General features: G+C 44.1%; 1 protein-coding gene across 8 annotated transcripts in view; it reads right to left on the reverse strand.

The window, feature by feature from the left end:
• The window catches only part of LOC140202500 (uncharacterized), a 182,925-nt gene that overhangs the window by 15,361 nt on the left and 144,320 nt on the right, over positions 1-23,244 (reverse strand). For all 8 annotated transcript variants that reach the window (XM_072267415.1, XM_072267417.1, XM_072267414.1 and 5 more), the window contains 3 exons: positions 21,782-21,892; positions 15,083-15,180; positions 2,096-2,165 (listed from right to left, as the gene is read on the reverse strand). In XM_072267415.1, the coding sequence (XP_072123516.1) occupies positions 2,096-2,165; positions 15,083-15,180; positions 21,782-21,892 (279 nt within the window). The remainder of the gene's footprint in view (positions 1-2,095; positions 2,166-15,082; positions 15,181-21,781; positions 21,893-23,244) is intronic.

A 23,244-nucleotide genomic window follows, 5' to 3' on the forward strand; every position in this document is an offset into this window, starting at 1 on the left:
CACCCCAAACTTTTCTTACCCTCTCCTTCTTCATCCTCACTGAAAACAAAAACCCTTTGGCCAAGCATATTATCACCTGCCCTCAGGCCAGTCCATGGAGCTTCAGATCATGGATTTCCCTGACGCTCCCCAGTGAAGTTCCTTAGGGCATTGTATAAATGTAAACCTTTGCCACCCACTCCGTTTGCATTGAGAATTCTGTTGAGTTAGATGGGCTTGAGCAGATGGCAGGATGTGGGTTACAAATTAGAATGGAAGATAGAAAAGGCATATAAAAAGGACAATGTTATGATAGTAATGAGATTTCAATATGCAGGTAGGTTGGGAAAATTAGGTCCTAAGAGAGGAAATTTGTAGAATTTGTAGAATGCCTACAAGATAGCTTTTTAGAGCAGCTTGTGGTTGAGCCCACTAGGGGAAAGGCAATTTTGGATTGGGTGTTGTGCAATGAACCAGATTTGATTAGGGAGCTTAAGGTAAAGGAACCCTTAGGAGTCAGTGATCATAATATGAAATATTTCACTCTTCAATTTGAGAGGGAGAAGTCAGATGTATCAGTATTACAGTGAATAAAAGATGCAGAAGAGAAGAGCTGGCCAGATGATTGGAAGGGGACACTAGCAGGGATGACAGTAGAACAACAATGGCTGGAGTTTGGGCGGGGGGGGGGCGAGATTTGAAAGACACAAGGTAGATACATCCCAAAGATGAATAAGTATTCTAAATGGAGGGTGAGACAACCGTCAGCATCAAGGTAAGTCAAACACAGTATAAAAGCAAAAGAGAGGGTATATGATAAAGCAAAAACTAGGTGGAATTTAGAGGATTTTGGAAGTGTTTAAAAACCACGAGTAGGAAATTTTAAGAAACTATAGGGAGAGAGAAGATGAAATATGAAGGCGCACTAGCCAATAATATAAAAGAGGATACCAAAAGTTTTTTTCAGCTATATAAATTATAAAAGAGGGGTGTGTATTGTGAAACACAAACACGAGAAAATCTGCAGATGCTGGAAATTCAAGCAACACACACAAAACGCTGGTGGAACACAGCAGGTCAGGCAGCATCTATTAGAAAATATGTGCTGGCATTGGAGAGGATCTAAAGGAGGTTCATATAGTGGTAGGATTTTTCCCACAGTTGTTGAGTCTAGGACCAGAGAGCACAGCTTCAGTATAGAGAGATGTCCATTTAGAACAGATAAGGAGGAATTTCTTTAGCGAGAGGACAGTGAATCTATGGACTTCATTGCCACAGACAGCTGTGGACGCCAAGTCATTGAGTATATTTAAAACAGAAGTTGATCATTCCTAATTACACAATGTGTCAAAGATTACTGGGAGAAGGCGGGAGAATGGGATTGAGAGGGATAATAATAAATCTGCTTCCATGGAATGGTAAAGCAGACTCGAGGAGCTGAATAGCCTAATTCTGCTCCTATATCTTATGGTATTACGACAGAACAGCCTACTTGCTTGTAATGCTCAGACCACACTTGGAGTATAATGAGCAGTTTTGGACCCCTTATCAAAGAAAGAATGTTCCGGCATTGGAGAGGGTCCAGAGGAGATTCACAAGAATGTTTTCAGGAAAGAAAAGAAAGGGCTAACTTATGAGTGTTTGATGGTTCTGGATCTGTACTTGCCGGTGTTTAGAAAAATGAGGGGGAATCTCACTGAAACCTATTAAATATTGAAAGACTTAGATGGAGTGAATGTGGAGAGGGTCCAGAGGAGATTCATATAGTGGGAAGATATTTCCCATAGTGGTTGAGTCTAGGACTAGAGGTCACAGCCTCAGAATAGAGAGATGTCCTGTTAGCACAGAGATGAGGAGGAATTTCTTTAGCCAGAGGGTGGTGAATCTGTGTAATCCATTGCTACAGTCAGGTAGAGAAGGCAAGTCATTGGGTGTACTTAAGCAGAGGTTGACAGGTTTGTGATTAGTGTGGGTGTCAAAGGTTATGGGAAGAAGGCAGGAGAACAGAAATAATAAACCAGCTATGATGGAATGATGGAGCAGAGTCGATGGGCCAAATGGCTAAGTCTGCTCCAATGTCTTATGTTCTTACTTGTTATCTGAGTTGTGCCCTTACCTTGGCTCGGTATAGCTTCAGGTCCAAAGCTTTTAGATCCATGTTTCCAATCAATGACCTCATGAAACCACTGTTAAAGAAAGACAAAGCAAAGGGTGTTTAATATTGGGGGAAATCGGACAGAGCTTTGGCATTTGGGGTGGGGGGGGAGTGGGGTTAGTGGTCTTGCTTCCGCTAGAGGCAGAGATGATATGTACCAGTGCTCGGTTGCTTTCAATTTGGTGATTGTCGAACACCGGCTTCCAATTGAGCTTGTTAGAGTCAGGATCCAATGGCTAAGGAGATCCAAGGCAACTGATGCAACACACCCACACATACACATACACAGAGACACATGCACACACACACCCACACCTACACACAGACACATGCACACACACCCACACATACACATAGACACATGCACACACACACACACATGTACAGACACATACTGTAGTGTATTTAATATTTCTGTAATACTTGATCAATATTTGAGTAATATTGCAAACATATTGTTTGATTAAGCATTCTTTAGTTGCTTACCTAATTCATTATAACTTATACATGGTTGGAGCCTCTTGCTGTGTAGTTGTTGGGTCAACGTAAGTGCCAGCCCAGATAGACTGAAAAGACAGGGTGTCAATAGGAATGAGAGCCGATTTTGCTTGGTCTCCGCGATGGTTAACACCATGGCGCTGAGGCTATGAAGACTGACCCAGCACTGACTCTATGCCTGCTAATATGATGAACTGATAAGCAAGGCAATCTATACATCCTTTGATAATAAGTTGGATATGTAAAGAAGTACGTGAATGGCATACGTGGTGACCTCACCATGCTATGTCGATGTGTCTCACTAATGTAAATCTAAGTACGCACGTATCCTCAGGGTCCTGTGCTGCTCTTTCTGGAGATTAGTTTCTAGAGTTACAAAACATAGCAGTAGCAATGAGGTAGTTTTGAAACAAACCCAAGATGACTACCTACCTATTGCAGAGTTTTTTCGTCAGAAGGGACAAGAGAAAGAGAGATATTCAAGTTAAAAAAGCAGAAAATGGATGATATACATGGGAACATAAACAATGAGTATGAGGTGATTATAATACTATTTTTTAAAAAGCAGAAATGGCTGGCTGTATCGGAAGATAGATGTTTTCAATTACAGAACAGATAACTGGGTGATGTATACTGATTGAACTGAGCAGTGTTTTGAAGCAAATGAAACAGCCAGTAAAACGCGAGTACCAGTGTTACTGAGTGCAGTAGGTGGAAAGGAATAGAGCTTGCTCAGAAGTTTAACTGCTTTAACTAAACTAGTCAAAATGAGCTTTGTTAATGTTGTGAACATAATGTGGGAGCTCTCAAATGTGAAAACCATTGCTGATTGCAGAACACTTCAGTTTTCATAAGCAGGATAAAAAGGAAGGGGAGCCCATTTCAGTGTATGTGGCTAAACTGAAGAAAGTATCCAAGTATTGTCAGTTCAGTGATGGGCTTAATGAGGCACTGAGAGATTGTTTAGTTTGAGGAATCTTACAAGAAAGCATTCAAAAATGGCTTCTAACTGCAGCACAGCTCACACTTAAAAGAGCAGTATAAATCACTGTATCAATAGAATCAGCAGACAGAAACGCAAGTGAGTTGCAGTTAGGAATGAAAGTGAGCGTGAACAAAATCAGAACTTCTAAACAAAAACCTGCCTGACCAAACAAATTGTGTTACCATTGTGGCAAGGGTTCACATACAGCAGACCAATGCAGGTTTAAAGGCAAAACATGCAAAAACTGCAACAAAGTAGGACATGTACAAAGACCATGTTGGGCAGAAAAAAATAAGTGGACCGCACAGGGAAAAGAAAAAGATAAAAGTCAAGTTGCAGTTTCAAAAAGAGAACTAATCTGCAGCCCACTGATAAAAAATCTGATAATGATGAGAGTGACATAGGACTGAGTAGGCTTGAGATTTACAATGTGAAAACTAACGATAGGCAAGCAATGTGGCTTACACAAGAAGTGTTCCCAATAGCCTCCACTACAGCCTTGCACACTGTTGATGTGTTGAGAAGCCTCTATTTAAGGACTAGTTTTCCAGAACACTTAGTCAATGACAATGGACTACAATATGTTGCACAACAGATATATTACGCCTGCACCACACCACGCAGTGACAAATGGCTTAGTGGAAAGGTTTGTCCAGAGCCTAAAGAATGTCAGAAGAACGCACTACATGGACATAGAATCAAAGCTCGCCAATTTCCTCCTTGCACATCGCAATGCCGCACACTCCCCAACCAACAATTCACCAGCTGTGCTGCCCCTGGGTTGTCCCTTGCGTTCACACTTGGATCTCCTCAAAGCCAGTCTCAGAAGGAGCAGGCAAGACAAACAGCTGAGGCAAATTGAATGCTCCTCAAACAAGGAGGGTTCACTCCTGAACAAGCAGTATGGGTAAGAGACTACAGAGGTGATCAAAAGTAGGTACTCAGATAGATCAAGGACAGAATTGCACCACTCTCCTATACAGTGGAGACGATATGTCGACCGTTTGAGGAGAGCAGAGTCAATTGTTAGAGAAGAAAAGTGGCCAGAACTGTTAGAACCACTTCCTGCAGTCCCAGAGTCAATCTGCAATTGTTTCACAGCCACAAGTCTCACCTGTCAAGCAGAGTGATCCCACTTGTTATGTAAAGCCATTATCCCACAAGCGTAAAAAGACCTCCACAGTGATTAAATCTTTAGGCCTGAATGGGACAATTGAAAATTTCAAATTTCAAAGTACATATACATCATCATTGTCTTGCAGGGATACTCAATAAATCTATAATAGAATCAATGAAAGATTGCACTAACTTAGGCATTCAAGCAGTGTGCAAAAGACAACAACCTGTGCAAATACAAAAAGAAATAAATAATAATAATAAATAAATAAGCAATAAATATCGAGAACATGAGATGAATAGTCCTTGAAAGTGAGTCCATAGGTTGTGAGAGCACTTCAATGATGGGGCAAGTGTAATTTAGTGAAATTATCCCTTTTAGTTCAAGAGCCTGATGTTTGAGGGTGAATAACTGCTCCTGGACCTAGTCAATGTGAGTTCTTCTTTCTGATGTTCTGCATCGAGAAGAGGGCATGACCTGGGTGGCGTGGATCGCTGATGATGGATGCTGCTTTCCTGCGACAACACTTCGTGTAAATGCTGTCAGTGATAGGGATGGCCTTACCCGTGATGGAATGGGCCGTATCCACAACGTTTTTGTAGGGTTTTCTGTGCAAGGACATTGGTATTTCCATACCAGGCTGTGATGCAGTCTGTCAATATACTCTCCATATCTATAGAAATTTGTCAAAGTTTTCGATGCTGTGCTGCATCTTTGCAAGCTGCCGAGTAGTAGGGGTGCTGCAGTGCTTTCTTCATAATTGCACCTGTATGCTGGGCCCAGAACAGGTCCTCAGAAATGATATCACTGAGAAATTGTAAGTTGCTGACCCTCTCCAATCCTAATCCCCCGATGAGGACTGGCTCACGGGCCTCTGCTTTCCTCCTCCTGAAGTCAACGATCAGCTCCTTGGTCTTGCTGACATTGAGTAAGAGGTTGTTGCTTGGGCATCACTCAACCAGATTTTCAATCTCCCTCTTATATACTGATCTGTCACCCTCTTTGATTTGGCCTTCAGCAGTGGTTATCAGCAAACTTAAATATGGCATTGGAGCTGTGCTTAGCCACACAGTCATAAGTATAAAGTGAGGAGAGCAGGGGGCTAAGCACACAGCCTCGTGGTGCCCCTGTACTGATGGAGATTGTGGAGGGAATGCTGTTGCCAATCTGAACTGACTGGGATCTGCAGCTGAGGAACTCGAGGATACAATTGCATAAGGATGTATTGCAGCTAATGTCTTGGAGTTTATTGTTTAGTTTTGAGAGGATGTTGGTATTGAATGCTGAGCTGTAGTCAATAAAGTCTCTTAAACATCCCTAATGTACCTGCCTCTACCACCAAACCTGGCAGTACATTCCACGCACAACCACTCTGTGTAAAAAACCTTCCTCTGACATGCCCCCTTTACTATCCTCCAATCACCTTCAAATAATGCCCCCTTGTGTTCACCACTTCCACCCTTGGAAAGTGTCTCTTGCTGCCCAGTCGATCTATACACCTCTATCAAGTCACCTCTCATCCCCCTTCTCTCCTAAGAGAAAGGCTCTAACTCAGTCAAACTATCCTCATAAGACTTACTCTCCAATCCAGGCGGCATCCTGGTAAACCTCTTCTGCACCCTCTCTAAAGGGAAGCAGTCGGAAATATTAATCCTGTTAAGCCCTTTCGATGAAATCACTTGTGTAAACTCAAGAGAATAGGCCCAGTCTGTTTAAGCTATAAAATGATCAACCCACCATCCCAGGGAGCAGAGGTTTAGTTTAATTTAGAACAGACATCGTGGGTCGAAGAACGTGTTCCTGTGCTGTTCTATGCTCACATCAGAAAGATGCAACAGAAAGGCATGCACAAAACTTCATCTCCAGTCAGTGAAACAATGTAATGAGCTGAATTTCAGAGGCTCAATCTGTTGTGCTGAAACTACCAGACAGTAGCTCGCAGAATCAAAGTCAGATTTATTATTACTGACATAGGTCGTGAAACTTGTTGTAACGAGCTCTTCGGACCTTTGCGGGGTGCCAGAAAATGTTGGGCTCCGCGATTTTTAGAGCACTTGAATTGATTAATTGTTGTTTAACGACGGAGTGGTTGATAGGTTGTAAGCCCAGAGTAGGTTCAGACGGAGGGAATCAGAATCAGGTTTATTGTTTACGTTGTGAAATATTTTGTCTTGTGGCAGCAGTACAGTCCAATACATGAAAGATACTATGAATTATTATAATAAGAAATATATATATATAAGTAGTGCACAAAGAGAGCAAAAAAATAGTGAGGTAGTGTTTATGGGTTCATGGACCATTCAGAAATCCGATGGTGGAGGGGAAGAAGTTGTTGCTGAAACATTGAGTGTGGGTCTTCAGGCTCCTGTATCTCCTCCCTGACAGAAGTAATGAGAAGAGAGCGTGTCCTGGATGATGGGGGCGGGGGGGCCTCCCCAGCGGTTCTGCTAACCAAGGTTGACTTCCTAAGCAGCGATCTTTTTTTTTCTTTTTAACAGGAAATGGTGTGTCTTGCCGTCCAGATAGACATTAGCCAGGGAAACAGACACAGGGAATGGTGTGACTCTAACAGTTCATAGCGAGGCCTGGTGGCAGACAAGAGCCCGGGTCTGTTCTCTGGTCTCTTAAATTGGAGTGCTGACCTGCTCGAGGTCACCTCAGGAACCAGCCAAAGTTCAGCTCCACAACGTCGATCCTTTAAGTGAGGCGGCTAACTTTCTTGTGACTACACTTCTGAGCTGACGGTGAGCAGATTTGATGCCATTGTGTTTGCCTACATGCATTAGGTGGGCTGAGGTTCGAACAATAGAGAGGACTCTGTCTGTGTTCAGAAGAGTAACGGATAAAACTGTCTGCTACAGTTCCAGCCCAGTCCACGCTCCCTTCCTGACAATAGAAACGTTTCAACATAATTAAGCAGAGACAAAAAGTGATTCTGTTCAACCGTGCTGTTCCTTGCTATGTGCGGCTTGACAGGCACTGCCCTGCAATGCATTCCCCATTAATGAGCTCCCAGAATGACTATTAAGTAGGGATGTAACAGCTCCCAGTTTGTGTCTGAGTGTCCACCAGCTCCCGTTTGGCCAAACCCACACCCCCCCACCCCCTCGGAAAGCACCGTTGATAGAAACCAGGACGGACAAGAGAAGGGATGATTCGGCAGAGGTTGAGGGGTGTGGTTTGATCTGAACCCTTCAAAAAATGAAGTTAAAAAATGAAGTAAAAAATGTAGAGGTTAATACATCCACAGTCAGCACAGAGGGTGAACTGGATAAAAACCAGTGCTGATGAAAGCATTTACTTTATTCTCTTTTCGGACTAGCTGCAGGGGAAAGGAAAGCAAGTGTTGGAAAGCAAATGACAGTGTTGGAAAGACTGACTTTCACGAAGCATCTGTTCCAGGGCCACCAGACTCAAAAACAGTTACTTTCCCCAAGTAGTAAGGCTGATCAACACCTCCACCCACTAACCCACCCCTCCACACCCCCAACCACCACTACTCTATCATTTCTTGTCAGTTACCAAATGTACAGACACTCCTGCGCCTAGCATCACTTTATGTACGTATGATCAGTCTATGTATATAAACTAACCTTATGTGTTTACAGTATATTTATTGTGTTCTTTGTGTTTATTGAGTTTCTTTATGTAGATCAGATCTAAAGTGACAATCTTTTCGTACACACATGTGCTGACGAATAGCAATAAACAATCTCAAATCTTTTAAAGCAGAGAATTGTTGCATAGTCCACAGTGGGACATAGGCTGAACCAGAAGAAGAAATCAAAATTGACAAGAAAGAAAATGATTCTGTGCAAACATTTCTGGCCAAACCTTAACAAAAAGCACAGTTGACGTTTTGGGCCAAGTCCCTTTGGCAGGACTGGAGAAAAAAAGCTGAGGAGTAGATTTAAAAGTTGGGAGGAGGGGAGAGAGAAATACCAGGTGATAGGTGAAACCCAGAGGTAGAGGAATGAAACACAGAGCTGGGAAGTTGATTTGTGAAATAGATACAGGGTTGGAGAAGGGGGAATCTGATAGAAGAGGACAGAAGGCCATGGAAGAAAGAAAAGGGAAAGGAGCACCAGCAGGAGGTGATGGGCAGGAAAGGAGATGAGGTGAGAGGGGGAAAAGGGGATGGGGAATGGTGAAGGCTGAGGGGCATTACTGAAAGTTCAAGAAATGGATGCTCACGCCATCAGGTTGGAAGCTGCCAGACTCAATATAAGGTGCTTTTCCATGTCTCATTCCCATTCTGATATGTCTATCCATGGCCTCCTCCACTGTTGTGATGAGGCCACACTTAAGTTGGAGGAACAACACCATATAGTCTGTCTGAGTAGCCTCCAAACTGGTGGCATGAACATCAATTTATCAAACTTCCAGTAATGCCCCCACCCCTTTCACTATTCCCCATTCCCTTTCCCTCTCTCACCTTATCTCCTTGTCTGCCCATTGCCTCTTTCTGGTGCTCCTCTTCCTTTTCTTTTTTCCAGGACCTTCTGTCCTCTTCTATCAGATTCCCCCTTCTCCAACCCTGTATCTCTTTCACCAATCAACTTCCCAGCTCTTCACTTCAGCCTCTCTCCCTTCAGGTTTCACCCATCACCTTGTGCTTCTCTCTACCCTCCCTCCACCTTTTAAATCTACTCCTCAGCACTTTTTCTCCAGTCCTGCCGAAGGATTTCAGCCTGAAATGTCACCTGTACTCTTTTCCATAGATGCTGCCTGGCCTGCTGAGTTCCTCCAGCATTTTGTGAGTGTTGCTTGGATTATCAGTATTTGCAGATTTTCTCTTTTTTGAAAGGGTCATAAAGCAATACAGCACAGAAACAGGCCCTTCAGCCCATCTAGTCCATGCTGAACTATTACTTTGCCTAATCCCATTGATTTACACCCGGACCATACCCCTCCCATCCCTGCATATATCTAAGTGTCTCTTCACTGATCACGTTGAACCCACATCTGAGCTGAGTGTGGCAGCTCATTCCACACTTTCACCTCTCCCTGAGGGGGTGGCGAGGGAGGGAGTTCTTCCTCAAGTTCCCCTTAAATATTTCACCTTTCACACTTAACTTATGATCTAAGGCAGAGGAGTTACAGGTACCTGAAGACATTTTTTTTTGAGGAACAGCTTCTTCCCCTGTTAGATTTCTGAATGGACAATGAAACCATGAATCATTTTGCTCTCTTTTTACAATACTTATTTAATTTTTACAAATATTGTATTGCTTATTATAATAAATAATGCATCTTATGCATTGCACCTTAATGCTGCTGCAGAACAACCAATTTGCTGACATATATCAGTGATAATAAACCTAATTCCAATTCTCACCTAATGGTACAATTTGTTGGTGTCCCCAGCCCCCAACCCCCAGGGGTTCAGGGCTGCGAGCACTGAGGGCCACTTCCTGTGGCCTTCCTCATTACCACAGGATACCTGCTCCACAACAACCGTCATCCCTCCCGCTGCAGATACAGAGCCTTGGCTGAACCGGGCAGAGAGACAAACAACGCCCCAGTACTCTGAGCCCAGCCCTGGGTCATGTTACACGGCCCCTATTAACAAAGTGGCAAGTGGATATGTTACCGCGTATTCAGATGTTTCCAGCCGACCTCAGGAACTGGCTGCACTGCAGGTGTTTTCATTATTTCTTCCTCGGGTTTAAATCCTCCTAATCTGTGCAGTCACATTGCTTTTTTTTTAAATGAAAACAATGCAGGCAGCACAGGGATGACAGTGCATACAGCTTGCGTAGGGATGGCTGGCTCTAGCCTGGACTTGATTGTTGTTGTTCCACAATCGGCAGCTGTGCCTTCATCTCCTGTGCACCCCAAACTCTGGAATCCTCTCCCTAAACCTCTCATTCCAGCACCTCCTTCCTCAACAAGTGACTTTTGTGACAGATTTCCGTGGAAAGTGTTGCCTCTCAGGTTCCCATGAAATCTCTTCCCTCTCACCTTAAATCAATGCCCCCTAGTCCTTGGGTCCTTCAGGTTGTTATACCTTTGACTTGATTATAGGGATAAATTCCCTCCACCTATTAAATGCTCCCAATTGCATACGCCTCAAATAGCCACTGAAAGCCAAGTCCAGCTCATGGCCTTCACGTCTGGCTTAGAGACTAAACCCGGTTGAACCATTTCTACTGACAGGAGAAGGGGCAAAGGTGGGTTACTGGCACCTTAAAACCAGTCACTTTCGGCAAATGGGGCTAGTCAGTCATGGTTGGCAGCTCATCTAGGAGAAGGAAAGCTCTGATCTCAAACCTCCGTTGCCTTTTGTGTGAGGTTATCCACTTTGGTGGTAAGAACAGGAAGGCAGATTATTATCTAAATGGAGTCAAGTTAGGAAAAGGGGAAGTACAATGAGATCTAGGTGTTCTTGTACATCAGTCACTGAAAGCAAGCATGCAAGTACAGCAGGCAGTGAAGAAAGCTAATGGCATGCTGGCCTTCATAACAAGGGGAATTGAGTATAAGAGCAAAGAGGTCCTTCTGCAGCTGTACAGGGCCCTGGTGAGACCACACCTGGAGTACTGTGTGCAGTTTTGGTCTCCCAAATTTGAGGAAGGACATTCTTGCTATTGAGGGTGTGCAGCGTAGGTTCACAAGGTTAATTCCTGGGATGGCGGGACTGTCATATGTCGAAAGATTGGAGCGACTGGGCTTGTATACTCTGAAATGCAGAAGGCTGAGAGGGGATCTTATTGAAACATATAAGATTATTAAGGGATTGGACACGCTGGAGGCAGGAAGCATGTTCCCACGGATGGGTGAGTCCAGAACCAGAGGCCACAGTTTAAGAATAAGGGTTAGGCCATTTAGAATGGAGTTGAGGAAAAACTTTTTCACTCAAAGAGTGGTGGATATATGGAATGCTCTGCCCCAGAAGGCTGTGGAGGCCAAGTCTCGGGATGCTTTCAAGAAAGAGATGGATAGAGCTCTTAAAGATAGCGGAATCAAAGGTTATGGGGAAAAGGCAGGAACTGGATACTGATTGTGGATGATCAGCCATGATCACAGTGAATGGTGGTGCTGGCTCAAAGGGCTGAATGGCCTACTCCTGCACCTATTGTCTATTGTCTATTGCCTTGTGGCTTTGGGGGTACACCCTGAGGAAAAATCCAGAGCTGGAGTCCCTAAGACAGTCCTACATTGAGTTCAAAGTTGACTGAGAACTCCTGTGATGCTGCTGGTGCCAAACTGTATCAGTCTCTGTCATCACTTTGGGTTCATCAGATGTATGGAAAGGGGGAACTTGATACATGAGTCAAGATCCTCCAGCATTTTGTCTATGTTGCTCTTGATTTCCAGCATCCTCAGAATCTTGTGTGAACTTGCTGGCCACCAAGGACCTGTCCTCATCCCCTTCTATCTCAGAGTTGGGTGCTTCCATTAACACATTACCCAAATCTGTAGAGCCTGCATCCATGTTCTTAGAGTCATAGAGCAATACAGACCCTTCAGCCCATCCAGTCTATACTGACCACAGTGCCAACCCAGCCTGTCCCAATTTCCTGCATTCAGCCTGTATCTACACAAGCCCCACCCCGCCATGTACCTCTCCAATTTCCTCTTAAATAATACTATTGTACCTGCCTCAACCACTTCCTCTGGGAGCTCATTCCATAGACTCACCACCCTCTGTGTGAAGAAGTTGACCCTCAGCCCCCCTTTAAATTTTTCCCCTCTCGCCCTAATCCTATGCCCTCTATTTTTGGATTCCCCTACCCTGAGGAAAAACTATTACCATCTATGTTATCTCTGCCCCTCCTAATTTTAACCCATCTATAAGTTTGCTCCTTGTTCTCCTACCTTTCAAGGAATGAAGGCCCAGCCTGGACAATCTTTGTCTGTAACTCAGCTCCTGTAATCATGGCAAGATCTTTGTCAATCTTCTCTGCACTCTTTCCAGTTTCACATGGTCTTGACCAACATGATAGCCAAAACTATAGACAGTTCTCCAAATGCAGCCTCACTAACAACATGTACAACTGAAACATAATGTTCCAATTCCTATTCTCACAGGGGAGACTAGTGAAGGTCAGTGTACTAAATGTCTTTTTCCATCTACCTGCAGTTCTGCTTTCAACAGTTCACTCATCCAGGCTGCTGTCCCCACATGCATCAAATCAGCCACCATGGTCCCTGTATCAAAGAACCCTACACCTTCAGAATTAAGCAACTACCACTTGTTGGCACTGACACCAGTCATCATGAAGAGCTTTGGATGGCTGGTAATGGCACATATCAAAAACTCTATTTCTGCCACACTGGACACTTACCAATAGGTTTACCAGATGCCATAACACCTGCCATGCATCTGGCCCTGACACACCTAGAAAACAAGGACACTTGTGTGATTCTGGATTTCAGTTTGACATTCAACACTATTTCCCACAGACCTGGAGGAACAAACTCCTACTCTTCAGACTAAATACACCACTGTGCAACTGGGTGTTGGACACCCTAACCAACAGACCTCAGATATTCTGGATGCACAACCCCTCCTCCCTGTCATCCTCAGCACGGACACCACCCAAGGCTGTGTGCTGAGCCCACTGCTATACACTCCACTCACACATGACTGCACGGCCAAACACCGGAGTAATCCCATTGTCAAGTTCAGCAAAGGTGCTGGAAAAAGGGCAGCATTATTGTAAAGGATCCCACCCACCCTGTCTATAGACAGTTTGTCCCACCCACCCACGTCTGGGAGGAGGGTACCCAGCATCCACACCACACTCAAAAACAGTTACTTTCCTCAAGCAGTAAGGCTGATCAACACTTCTACCCACTAACCCACCCCTCCACACCCCTAACCACCACTACTTTATCATTTCCTGTCAGAGTCACCTTATGTACAGACACTCCTGTGCCTAGCTGCACTTTATGGACATACAATCAATCTATGTATATAAGCTATCTTAAGTATTTCTATTTATTGTGTTATTTTTATTATTGTGTTCTTTATCTTATTGTGTTATTTTTTGTGCTGCATCAGATCCAGAGTAACAATTATTTCATTCTCCTTTACTCTTGAGTACTGGAAATGACATTAAACAAATTTGAACAATTCTTCTCATGATGCATATGTTCTATACAGAAGACTGATTTGGGATATATAAATTCATGAGAGGCATAGACAGGCTCTCTAAAACTAGACAGCATTGGTAAAACGCGAGAGGGAGGAGGTTGAAAGGGGATCAGAGGGGTAAATTTTCACATACTGCTCCAAACCTCATCCAACTCCCTTGGAGATAGCAAAGCGCCAGATTGCTCAATCAGCCCCAGAACACACCATCAAAATGTAAATCACAGGTTCCAATCACATGCAGCTTAGTAATAGAATCATATTAGAAAGAAGAAGAAGTAAAAGAAGTAGTTTTGTTAACTGTCAGCTGGACGTTGCCTTTGGTTGCTTTGTTCACTAGCACCATCTTGGCCATTCATCTTGCCAATCATCTGCATTATCCACAACACTACCAATCTTTTTATCAACAGCAAACTTACTAACGCACCCATCTACATTTACATCCAAGTCATATATATACATCACAAGATGCCATAAAGCTGGAAAGAAAAGAAGGTTTATGAGTACGTCAATGGGACTTCAGGAGCTGATTATAGAGGGAACTTGAGCAGATTGGGACTTTATTGGACTTCAGAAGGATGAGGGGTAATATTATAAATTCATGGGAGGCATAGACAACGTAAAAGTGCATATCTATTTCCCAGGGATGGGGAACCAAGAACTAGAGGTCATAGAATTAAAGTGAGAGGGGAGAGATTTAATAGGAACCTGGTAACAACATTTTTACCAGAAAGTGCTCAGTGTATGGTATGAGCTGCCAGAGGAGGTATTTCAGGTAGGTGTATTAGCAACATTTAAAAGGCATTTGGACAGATACATGGATAGGAAGTGTCCAGAGGGATATAGGCCCTATGAGGGGAAAGAGGACCAGCTTAGGTGGAAATCTTGATCAGCATGGATCCGTTGGGATAAAGAGGCTGTATGACTTTATGACTCTATGATGACCTTTTTTTCTACTGTTCTTTCTCTATGGGATGTACTTGCAACCCTTGGCCCTTTGTGAAACCTCCTCATAAAGTCATAAAGTCATATAAAGGATATTTGACCCACTGAATCCGTGCTGACTACCAAGCATCCACTCACACCAGTCTGTGACTTTGGGGATGTAGAAGGTAAGCTACTCCCCGATGGATTAGCGAGCTAGTCTTCGAAGTGGTCTGGCAGCTACAGCTTTTCGAGAGTGTGCTTTGAGTTCTCATCACCTCCCTAAAGTTCACCAGCACGACTCTCTCCCAGTCACCCACTTACTCCAGTGCTGTGATCTTCTGCGCCAGGCTGACCATCACAGTGAAGAGCCGGAGGTCTATCAATCCATCGGTGATGCGGTAACCCAGGCTCTCCAGTATCTGCGAGAACATTCAAGAAACATTTTAGCGTTTAAGAATCTCTTAGATAGGCGCATCAATAATAGAAAAATGGTGGGCAATGTAGGAGGGAAGGATCAGATTGATCTTAGAGTAGGGTATAAAGTTGGGCTAAGGGGACTGTATAGAGCTGTAACATTTTACAGTCTGTAATAAGGTAGACCTCAGAAAATGTGCATTTAGGAAGAAGCAGCTGCAGAATGGTTATTCTTGGCACATGGCAATTCTAAAACACCTCAAGATTAGAGGAGATTTTAAAAGTTCAAACCTGCAAAGAGATGCCAATGGCAAGTCCAGCCTGTAATTAGTTCCTTGGGCTTGTGTGGGGAGCCGGAGAGCATTGAGCTCCAAAGTTTTTAAGGGCACCTGAATCAGTTAATTGTTGTATAATGAGAGTTCTTTGTGTTTTTTTCTCAGCTACTTGCTCTTTGTAATGTGGTCTCCTGGTGCTTTCTGTTTAAACTAGTTAAGTTTATCTTGATAGGCTCGGGGATACTGTGTTACTTGCATTACTTAAGCGGACGCCCAGTAGCACTAATCACGGGGTCCTAGTTTTGAGAATGTTAAGTCTTACAGTGTTGTTCAGCTAAGCCAACAATGTACGTTTGGATTTCTTATGATTAATTTCTGGTTGCCGTCTCTACAACAAAGTCTGGCTAAATCAGCCATAACAGAATGGTGGAGCCATTCACCGTATTACTGCAATATCACAGGCATACGTCATGAAATTTGTTGTTTTGTGGCAGCAGTAGAATGCAACATATTTAAAAAACTATACATTACAATAAGAATATATATATAAAAAATTAAATAATCAGTCAAAATGGGAGCTAAAAATAGTGAGGTATTTTTCATGGGTTGATTGTCTGTTCAGAATTCTGATGGTGGGGGGGAAGAAGCTGTTCCTAAAACATTAAGTGTGTGCAACTTGATGGGCCGAATGATCCAATTAAGTTCCTATATCTAATGGTCTAAGCATGCAGACAGGCCCTACTGCCCATTAAGTCTCTGTCAGTCATCAAATACTCTTTGGCACTAATGCCTGTTTTTCATTTTCATTGTCTCTCTGGGTTCTCCCACCCACATACACACCAGGCTCAATTTGCCATGCCCAGCTAACCTACAGGTCTTTGGCACATGGAGGGCAGCACGATAGCGTAGCGGTTCGCACAAATGGTTTGCAGTGCCGTCTGTAAGATCGGGCTTCAATTCCCGCCGCCGTCTGTAAGGAGTTTGTACGTTCTCCCCGTAACCGCGAGTTTCCTCCAGGTTCTCCGGTTTCCTCCCACATTCCAAATATGTACTGGTTAGTAAAAGTTAATAAGCTGTGGACGTGCTAAGTTGGTGACACTTGTGGGCTGCCTCCAGGATCATCCTTGCTGATTTGATTTGAACGCAAATGGCGCATTTCACTGCATGTTTTGATGTACGTGTGGCAAATAAACTAACGTTTAATCTTTAAACTGGGCTAGCAGAAGATCCCCATGTGATCACTGGGAGAACGTGCCAACTCCACACAGACAGAACCTGAATCCAGGACCCTGTCACTGAGAGAAGGCAGCTTGATCAGCTGCATCACTGCACCGAGTAAAGGAGGTGAACTTCTTGTGTCCCTGTAGCTCTCCCAGTTGAGGTGATCGGAAAGTATCCTAGATTATCTTCCACCTGATGTCACAGGGACACTTTATCAGGAAAAGTGATAGGGATTATAAAATTAGCAGCTATCCAAATGGAAAACGGGCTTTTCCTAAAGGTACTGAATAAGAAACTGGGTGCATGGAGTGTCCAGGGAGGGGAAGCACCTCTGGTGAAGGGGTTTGTCATATCCAATTTGGGACAGCTCACTCAACTTTGGTCCCCACCAGACACTCAGCTCTCACCTGTGGCTCCAAGTAGCTTTTGTGTTTGACAGCAGCCACTCCCCAGTACACCGCTTTGACAAGTGTGCTAAACCAGGTGAGGGTAGGCCTCATATCCTGGTGAGATAGGAACATGTCTGTCCTAGCATGCAAAGTCAGCTCTGGTGAGCTGTGCAGATGAGATGTACAGTGAGATCCAGTGGCCAGGAAGACGGTCCTACAACGCTCCATGGAGAGCGACGGGCATGACAAGGCACATAAGAAGTCATGGTCATCCACAGCAACCAAGTAAGACCACAGTTGCGATGGTTACTTGTACCACTGGACCCAGACTTCCGAGGACAAGGAAGTGGAACTGCCCCTGTTGTGAGCCTTGTGGGCCTTTGCAGCGTGCCGTAGAACGTTGGACTTCTAGGTTTCTCGAGCACCTACATTTACTAATTGTTGTCTGAACTGGAGTCATTAAGCCCTTGTACTTTCTATTTATTCTCGTCAAGTTAATTGTGACTGGCACGGGTTTTCTGCATTCTGTGATTATTTAATGCAGACTCCTGTTTAGTGCTTGTTGTGAGGTCCTTGTGGTGAGAATGATTTCTCACAGTGTCGCTCAGTTGTGCCACCAACGTCCTGTTGGGAATCCTATGTATAACCTGTTGTTTCTGTCTCTACATGGGACTGTTCTGTTCCTCCAGACATGGGTTCAGACATTGCCGGCACTCACTGTGACAACAGCTTTTCCAGCTTTTAAATACTCTCCCACATGTTTCCTGTCATGGTCGGATACAGCGGACAACCACCATTGCATAAGAAATTAGCAACCATTAAGGCTAATTACACGTTCCATTGCACATTCCCAATACTATTGAAGTTGCACATAGAGTTCATTTTAAATAGTTCAGGTGCGTGTGTGTCTGTTGGAAAATAGGAAGTTTTTTGTTTCTTTTGTGAAGTGCTGTTGAGGAATAATCACAAGGTTGGTGTGGTGTATAACGGCCAAACAAAGCCAGGTTCAATTTCCCGACTGCAGCTTGGCTGACTGACCAAGTTATGGTATAATCTTTGGAACACGGAACACAGCAGTCAATAATTCAACTGTGTATCAGACAAATTAGGCCAAACATGTGATAGGGAAGATGCAGCCTGAGAACAAAATGTTCCAAGGTGGGTTTGCTGGGGGCTGATTGTTGGAAGAGATTTTTAAAACCAACCCAGATAAAACTAAGGTGATGGAGTGGACAGAGATTCCTGTTCTGTGCTGTATGTTTCTATGACTCTGTGATTCTAGACTGCCTACACTTCTCATTGCCTCAGTAAAGCAACCAGCACAATCATCTCAGATATTCTCTCTTCTCCCCTCTGCATCAGGCAGAAGATACAAAAGCCTGAAGGCATGTACCACCATACTCAAGGAGAACTTGTGATAGGAATAAGAATCAGAATCATAATTAATATAACTGCAGGAATTAATCTGGGATTAGTGTAAATAAGTGCTGATGGTTGGTGTGAACTTTTGTGTGATGTTTGTACCTATGTGCTTGTGATGTTGTTGTGAAGTTTTTCCCTGTGCCTGTACCTCACCTTACCTGTGAACACATCATTAAACTTCACTTGAAGGGCTTCTTTCTGTGTCATATCTCCATGATCTATCTAAAACCAATGATAGTTTTTAAATCCAGCAAAACCCTGTCCCCCCCTCGAAGATTTAACCCCAACCTGGGGTTAAACCCAACCACATTAACTGAAAGGTCCATGGTAGGGGTCCATGGCATAAAAAAGGTTGTGAATGCCCAGTCTACATAAATGTAAATGTAGCATTGAGGAAAGTCCTACCTTTCAGATGACATATGTGTCAAAGGATATATTAGGTCTGAACCGCCGCTGGCATTTAGGGCAGCAATGAAAGTCCTCTATCTCTGGCGGTGTTCAGGGCTTTCTTTATCATGTCAGTAGCTCAGTTTTCATTGCTGTCAGTCATGCAAGTCCCAGGTGGAGACTCAGGAATACCGTCACCTCAAATGTAGAAGGATTCTTCATTGCTCTTTCCATAACAGTCTTGTTTGACCAGTCAGGATTGTTAGCCCTGAGCAGAACCTCCAAACCTGGAGGACCAGTGGACCACTCTTAGTCTAGCCTCTACCCTTTGACCTGTTTGGCAAGGGTAACCCTATCAAGAGCCGAAGAATAAAACTCTGACTCCAGCAAACAATGCTCTCCAGGTCACCGAGGCACACAGGCCTCCAAACCCAAGGTTGTGGTCCTCTTGGAGGCCCCATTCCTAAAGATGGACAGTTTCCTGCTGAATATTTATACGTTTCGCAACAGACATAAAATTCTGGATGAACTCAGCAAGTCAGGTAGCATCTATGGAAAGGAATAAACAGTCAACGTTTTGGGCTGATATGCTTGTAACCAACTCACAAACAACATGATCTGCAGATTGCTCTGCTGAAACTGGCCAGCGTGCTTCCTAAATCACTTCAATTGGGTTTTATGGTGCAAAAGCTATCACTGATTGTAGATAGGTTATAGAATCTTAGAGATGTAAGTCAAATGTATCATCATGTGCATACTTCACTGGCCATGAGTTCCTGAAAGGTGCTACACAAATGCAGTTTTATGATGAGTGAGTGAATTTCGTCCAGTAGTATCATTTCCCAGTTACATGAGCAGGATATTTTGATGTACCTTACGCATTGGCAAATCTAGCTGAGTCATGAACACAAGACTAATAGACCATAAGACCATAAGGCACAGGAGCAGAATTAGGCCATTTGTCCCATCAAGTCTGCTCCACCACTCCATCACAGTGGATTTAATTTCCATCTCCCCCTCCATTCACCTGCCTTCTCTCCATAAACTTTAACGGCCTGACTAATCAAGAACTTATCAGCCTCCACTTCAAAATATATCCAATCACTTGGCCTTCACAGTAGTCTGGGGTAATGAATTCCACAGATTCATCATCCCCTGGCTAAAGAAATTCCTCCTCATCTCTGTTCTAGAGGGACATACTGGTCCTAGCCTCTCCCACTGTAGGAAACATCTTCTCCACATCCACCCTATCTCGGCCTTTTAATATTCAATAGGTTTCAATGAGGTTTCCCTTCATTCTTCTAAACTTCAGTGAATACAGGCCCAGAGCCATCAGTCACTCCTCATAAACGTTAACACTGCCATTCCTGGTTATTTCCGTGAACCTCTCCTGCACCCCCACAAAACTGCTCACCATATTCCAGGTGCTGTCTGACCATTACCGTATAAAGCCTCAGCATTACAACTTTTGTTTTATATTCTAGTCCTCTTGAAATGAATGCTAACACTGCATTTACCTTTCTTACCACCAACTCAACCTGCAGATTAAACTTTACAGAATCATGCACGAGGAATCCCCATTTGTTTTGCATGTCTGATTTTAAAAATTACTCATTTTAAAAATAGTCAATGCCTTTATTGCTTCTACCAGACTGCATGAGCTTACACCTCCCTATATTAATTTCTGTCTACACTTCTTTGCTCATTCTCCTAATCTGTCTAAGTCTATGGGCAAACTTTCTGCGTCCTCAACACTATCTGCCCCTCCACCTCTTTTTGTATCATCCACAAAACCATCAATTGCATCATCCAAATCATTAGTCATAGTCATAGTCATACTTTATTGATCCTGGGGGAAATTGGTTTTCGTTACAGTTGCACCATAAATAATAAATAGTAATAAAATCATAAATAGTTAAATAGTAATATGTAGATTATGCCAGGAAATAAGTCCAGGACCAGCCTATTGGCTCAGGGTGTCTGACCCTCCAAGGGAGGAGTTGTAAAGTTTGATGGCCACAGGCAGGAATGACTTCCTATGATGCTCTGTGTTGCATCTCGGTGGAATGAGTCTCTGGCTGAATGTACTCCTGTGCCCAACCAGTACATTATGTAGTGGATGGGAGACATTGACCAAGATGGCATGCAACTTGGACAGCATCCTCTTTTCGGACACCACCGTCAGAGAGTCCAGTTCTATCCCCACAACATCACTGGCCTTACAAATGAGTTTGTTGATTCTGTTGGTGTCTGCTACCCTCAGCCTGCTGCCCCAGCACACAACAGCAAACATGATTGCACTGGCCACCACAGACTCGTAGAACATCCTCAGCATCGTCCGGCAGATGTTAAAGGACCTCAGTCTCCTCAGGAAATAGAGACAGCTCTGACCCTTCTTGAAGACAGCCTCAGTGTTCTTATAATGCAAAAAGAAGTGATCCCCAACACTGAGCCCTGTGGAACACTACTAGTCACTGGCAGCCAACCAGAAAAGGCCCCCTTTATTCCTATTCTATGCCCCCTGCCAGCCAGCCAATCTTCTGTCCATGGTAGTATCTTTCCTGCAATACCATGTGGTCTTAGTTTAGCAGCCTCCTGCGTGGCAAGGGTGAAGATTGCGCTGTAACATTACATCATTGAGCTTACTCTGGTTCAGTTGCCATTCGCTGTAAATGGCTTGAATGACAAATTCTTCCTTAAATGTGTGTTGACCCAGTGACCCACAGCACCTGCCTGTTAGCAGGCAGAAGACAAAAGCGAATCCTCACCCCCAATGTGAAGCAGCCCCAGGTAGGGTCTTGGAAAGTACGACTCTGCATAATGGGACTGAGCGAAGGAGTGGGAGTGTGGGGTGAAGGACCGTCTACTTACAAAAACAGAATGCCTCTTAGCAGCTGTCTTAATACAATTACCCTGTAAATATAAATTTCCTCCGAATCGGTGAGTGCTCCCAATGGAGCCATTTCTTTCAAAGCTGTAACTAGCTCCGCACAGGATAAGTAGCCATCATTGTTGTTATCCACCTGAAAAGCAATTGGGGAGAGACAAAGAGCTGACATTAAGGAGGTTGAACCAGGCACAAAGAACAGACCCAGGTATTCTACACAGTATGCAAGACAAGGGCTACATTGAGTTTAATTACATCCAGTTAAGTGAGAGAAAGACAGAGAATTCACCCTGGGCAGCTACATAGCTATTTACTAACCAGATGAGACCATCTCTATCAACATTTTCTGCTGTTCCTCTCTCCCTCAGCCCCTTCGGCCCAACTGGTCCATGCTGACCAAGATGCCATCAAAGCAAGTTGCATTTGTCCATGTTTGACCCATGTCCCTCCAGGTCCATGTAAAAACATGAAACACTGGAGGAACTCAGCAGCTCAGGCAGCAGTCATGAAGAGAAATAAAGAGTCGGCCCTTCAATTTGAGATCCTTCTTATTTATTCCTCTCCATGGATGCTGCCTGACCTGCTGAGCTCCTCCAGCATTTGATGTGTGTTGCTCGAGATTTCCCCTCCGAGATTTGGAAGCTTTTGTCCCTCAGTGACCTGCAGAGCTACGCTGGCTGGAATCGGGGCCTTGTGCTTTGGCTCTTGGTTGGGTCACCCATGCCAAACAGGTCAAAGTGTAGAGGCCAAGCTAAAAGTAATCCACTGGCCCTTCAGGGCCGGGGGGTTCAGCTCAGGGCTAACAACCCTGACTGGTCAAAAAATTGTTACAGAACCTGCAATGGGGAGTCCTTCTACATCTGTGCATGATGGTATGACCTTCATTGCTGGCCTAACTGCCAGCAGTAAGGATTTAAGCTCTAGGTTTCCAGCATCTGCAGATTCTCTTGTGTTTATGATTTACCTGACAGAGTGTCTTTTAAACATTGTTAGTGTGCATGCCTCAACCTGCTCCTCTGACTCATTCTACACGCCTACCACATTCTGCCTGAAGAAGTTGTCCCTCTTGCTCCCTTTAAATCTTTCCCTTCTCACCTTAAACCTGTGCCCCCTAGTTTTTGAACCCCAACCCAAGGGAAAAGACTGAGCATTTACCGTATTTTGTGCCCCTCATGATTTTATGCACCCCTGTAAGATCACTTCTCACTGTGCTCTTCTCCAGTGAATCTAGTCCTAACCTGCCCAACATCTCCTAAACCGAGTCCCACAAATCCTGACCACACCCTTCTTCCACTCTGCTGTACATTTGTTGTTCATCCGAACCAGTCTCTCTGAAAAGCCTAGACTGAGTGGATGTGGGGAGGATGTTTCCCATAGTGGGAGAGTCTAGGATCAGAGGGCACAGAAGGATGTCCCTTCGTATAGAGATACAGTGTGGAACAGGCCTTTCCAGCTGCCCATGGCTTAACCCTTGCCTAATCACAGGAC

This window comes from Mobula birostris, chromosome 9 (genome assembly GCF_030028105.1).
Source record: "Mobula birostris isolate sMobBir1 chromosome 9, sMobBir1.hap1, whole genome shotgun sequence".
In the NCBI taxonomy this organism is placed as follows: domain Eukaryota; kingdom Metazoa; phylum Chordata; class Chondrichthyes; order Myliobatiformes; family Myliobatidae; genus Mobula; species Mobula birostris.